This window comes from Mandrillus leucophaeus, unplaced genomic scaffold (assembly GCF_000951045.1).
Source record: "Mandrillus leucophaeus isolate KB7577 unplaced genomic scaffold, Mleu.le_1.0 Scaffold28, whole genome shotgun sequence".
Taxonomy (NCBI): domain Eukaryota; kingdom Metazoa; phylum Chordata; class Mammalia; order Primates; family Cercopithecidae; genus Mandrillus; species Mandrillus leucophaeus.
In genome coordinates, this window is record NW_012102920.1 from 2291379 (window position 1) to 2295466 (window position 4088).

General features: G+C 54.3%; 1 protein-coding gene across 1 annotated transcript; it reads right to left on the minus strand.

Annotated features, from left to right (window-relative positions):
- Window positions 1-420: 420 nt before the first annotated feature.
- On the minus strand, window positions 421-2722 carry EDF1 (endothelial differentiation-related factor 1; the record flags this gene model as incomplete). Its single annotated transcript, XM_011985100.1, has 5 exons — window positions 421-652; window positions 1210-1303; window positions 1654-1751; window positions 2107-2158; window positions 2687-2722. Coding segments are annotated over 5 exons (342 nt in total), but the record flags the coding sequence as incomplete, so codon positions are not given.
- Window positions 2723-4088: the final 1366 nt, after the last annotated feature.

Here is a 4088-nt window from a genome sequence, read left to right on the forward strand (position 1 = left end):
CCAGTGCCCGCTGTCCACACAGATGGGCGAAAGGAAATGGCCCTGCAGAGAGACCTTCAGAGCCCCCTGGCAGCCCACTCCCGGGCATCAGTCATGAAAATTCACCGGCCTTTCCCACAACTAGGGGCCTGGGAGCTGAGAGCAGGACCGAATAATCTGGTCCTGGCGCCAAAGGCAGGAAATTTTCCCAGCTTCTCTTTAGAGCTACATCAGAGAAAGCAGCTCCCAGTGACACTGCTCCTCTTCCTTCTGCGCCTCTGGCCTCCACCCCTCACCCTCATATAAGGTGGTGCTCAGAGCTCCCTGAGGCCTCTGAGCCACAACTGCTACTGGGCAGACACCCCCAGAACAGGAAGGCGGAGTTCTGCACCCTCATCTGAGGAACGCGACGTAGGGAGAAAAACAGTCAGCAGAACCCAACGCTTTGCAAGGTTTTGTTTGTTTGACAGCAGGAATGGGCTGGGGAGGGTCCCCCACGAGCTGGACCCCTTGTTCCGTTTGGCCGTGAGGAGACCCACGGCGGTGCTGGCGGCCAAGGGGAACCGGCAGAACGAGATCAGCTGGAGCGCACTGATTTCGAGGCTTTGTGTTCATTTCGCCCTAGGCCCCTTCTCGATGGGCTTTCCAATGTCCTTTCCCCGGAGCTTGAGGCCTGAAATGAGCCACAGCCACTGGCTACTGCAGCGCCAGCTCCCTCCTGCCCCCCACGCCGCCCCTCTTCACCATCTTCCCAGGGAAGGGGGGCCACGCCGCTCCCATTCCTCACTGGGCTCTCAACACACAGGCACTCCTGGACCTCACATCTAATTTTGAAAAGGATGAGTCTGATCATCTTAGACAGCAGAGCATGAATACCCCACTCCGGAAGAACTGGAGCCAGGAGTCCTCTGCGGAACTGGCTTCCGGCCCCATGCTGATGGGGCCTGGACCGCTGTGCTCAGGCTCAGAGAACCATGGCCAACAGCACGGGCTGACGGGAACTGGCAAGGGGAAGGGAGTGGGATTCCACTGCTCTTGGGGGTTTCCTGAGGCCTGCAGAGCCCCCACCATCCCTCAGTCTCTATTGCCTGGAGAAGCAAAGCTCCAGAATTCAGACAACAAGGGACCCTCAGGGCCATCTTCATCTCCCGAGTCCCACTCTCACCAACCCCAGCCAGAAGTGGTGGTCTCCCTGTCCAGCAGACCCGGCGAAGGTGGAGGGACACTCACCAATGGCCCGCTCGATTTTGCCCAGCACCTGGTTATTGGGTATGGCCCGTCCGCTCTCATAGTCCGCAATCACCTGTGGCTTCTCATTGATTTTCTAAAGAGAACATGTGCTTTATACACATCAGCTCCACTAGCACTGCTACGAAACCAGGCGCGGAGCGTCGCCTGAGAACACCAGCTTCTGGGGCCCCTGAGGTACGCACCCACACACAGCTGCATTTTGTGCAAGAGGCAGTGAGAGCCGGGCTGACCTGGCTTCCCCAGGCATTCCCTGCAAGGGCACCAGGGGGGTGGAGCCTGCCCTCCCCGTGCTATCTGAACTCCGGCCACCCCCGCCCAAGTCCACAACCCCAGGAGAAGTGAGAGCCGGCGCAGCCTCACCGTGGCCAGGTCCTTCTGTGTAAGCCCCTTGCTCTGCCGACCCTGCTGGATCACCTTGCCCACCTCCAGGGTCACCCTGTCATGGTGCAGCTCCTCTGTTTCCCGGTCCAGCTTGGCTGTGTTCTTGGTGATAGAATGTTGTTTGTTCTGGCCAGCAGCCCCTGGAATCGGTGTGAGGCAAAAGCAGAGGAGAGGGTTTGGAATTAACCTGACGGAAAACCATTTCAGAGTGGTAACCAGACCCCAGAGGCTGCCTGAGCCCAAGGGGACATGGGAACCCAGGCTGTGCCAGGTTCACACACCTCAGGGCATGGACTTCCAGAGTTTTCTCTCAGTTTGCACTCATGCCGACCAGAGCTGCTCTGGGAAGATGGCTGCCTCCCAGGGCTCCAGCCAGCACCGGTGCAGGCAGGCACTCAGCTGACAACGTCCCTGTGGGCACCGTCCACACCACACCCACCAGCACATGGACCCACAGCACAGTCTCATTTTGCAAGTGGAAACACAAGGACCTACATTTCTTGGAAGTCTCCACATCTTCTCCTCGTCTCTGTGCCGCTAAGATAGCCTAGAAAATTAGAAAACATCAGTAGATCAAAAGTAGCTTTGGCAGTGTCCAGCACACACCAATTCAGGCCTGCTGTTAGCCAGTTAGCACACTGCTAAGGACTAGTGGTGCCCAATGACTGATATGCAGTGCTGGGTTCAATTACCCAAGCTCAACTAGGTACTGCGGCTCATGTCTGTAATCCCAGCACTTTGGGAAACCAAAGTAGCAAAATCACTTGAGGCCACAAGTTCGAGACCAGCCTGGGCAACACAGCGAGATCCTGTCTCTACAAAAAAATAAAATGATAAAAAATTGTCAGACATTGTAGTGCATGCCTGTACAGGGAGGCTAGGGCAGGAGGATCACTTGAGCCCAGGAGTTTGAGGGTGTGGTGGGCTATGATAATGCCACTGCACTCTAGCCTGGGCAACAGAATGAGATACTGTCTAAAAAAACAAAACACAACAAAACCCCAAACTCGTTATATAAAAACCTCTACAATCAGATGTCTAGGAAATTCACAATAAACTGCTAAGGGAACACCACTTCCTTTGCTGTTGAGAAAGACGCACTAGGGATTTTTTTTTTTTTTTGAGTTGGGGTCTTGCTATGTTGCCCAGGCTGGTCTGGAACTCCTGGGCTCAGCCTCCCTCCTGAATAGCTAGTATGCGCTAGTGGATTCTTTTTGAGAAATCATATTTAGCATAGATTTATTTCTCTGCTGGACTCTACTGCAAAAGTAGGAAGGAACACCAAATGCTGGCCTGATGTGGCCTTCCTCCCTGAATCTGGCTCCTAGTAACACAAAGATGACACATTTCATGGAAGCCTGCAGGTTCCCCAGAAACATCACCAATTACAGTGATGGTATCTCATCTACAGTCGCTGAATATTAACATAATGTATTTCTTGACTTTTTTTTTTTTTTTGAGACAGCCTCACTCTGTCGCCCAGGCTGAAATGCACTGGCACAATCTCAGCTCATTGCAACCTTCACACTCCGAGTTGAAGCGATTTTCCTGCCTCAGCCTCCCCAGTAGCTAGGATTACAGGCACCTGCCACCACGCTTGGCTAATTTTGTGTATTTTTAGTAGAGACAGGGTTTCACCATCTTGGCCAGGCTGGTCTTGAACTCCTGACCTCATGATCCACCCACCTTGGCCTCCCAGAGTGCTGGGATTACAGGCTTCAGCCACTGTGCCTGGCTAACATTTCTACCACTTCAGAGAAGTGACTTGTGGAGCATCCTAAGTGTGATGTACTCACAGATGCTGCCCCCCAATTATTCCCCGTGACTCCTAGCTTATGACCATTAAGTTTCCTTTAAAAGAAAAGGAGAATGAATTTGGTTTTGACCGTACAACCAGCAAGGGCAGGGCAGACCAATGAATCCCTGTCACCAGAGCCCCAGCACATCCTGGCCCAACTGGCCTCAAAGGCTTCAGCCCTAGGCCACCTGAGAGTACGAATGAGGCAGAGGTGGTGACTAAACTGTCCTCCCTATTACATCAGACTCACAACTGACCCTTGGAAACATCAGCCACACTGGTAATCTCCTTCCACAAGTACTGCTCAGGACACGCCCATCTTCCACCCGTGCAACAGGGGGAGGCAAGGTCCACCTGCTCATGGGGCTCCCTGATGCAGGCACTCCCTACAGCCTGTGATGGACCAGGTAGGCTCCTTGGGGAGTATCTGACTAGCGGAGACCAGTAGAACCAAGCAGGCCCCAAGCAAAGAGAAAAGGCTCAAGGAGGAGCCTACCCTCTGTCCCCAACTCCCACTCAGGTCACTAACCTCTGTCCCAGTCACCTGGTCTCCCGCCCCAGGCCCTCAACTGCTGTCCACTAGCCCCCAGCCCTATCCCAACCCCAATTCCCCACCCTCATCGCTGGTTCCTGCTGCTTGCCCCAGTCCCCACCCCTGTCCTAAGCCCTGTCCCCGACT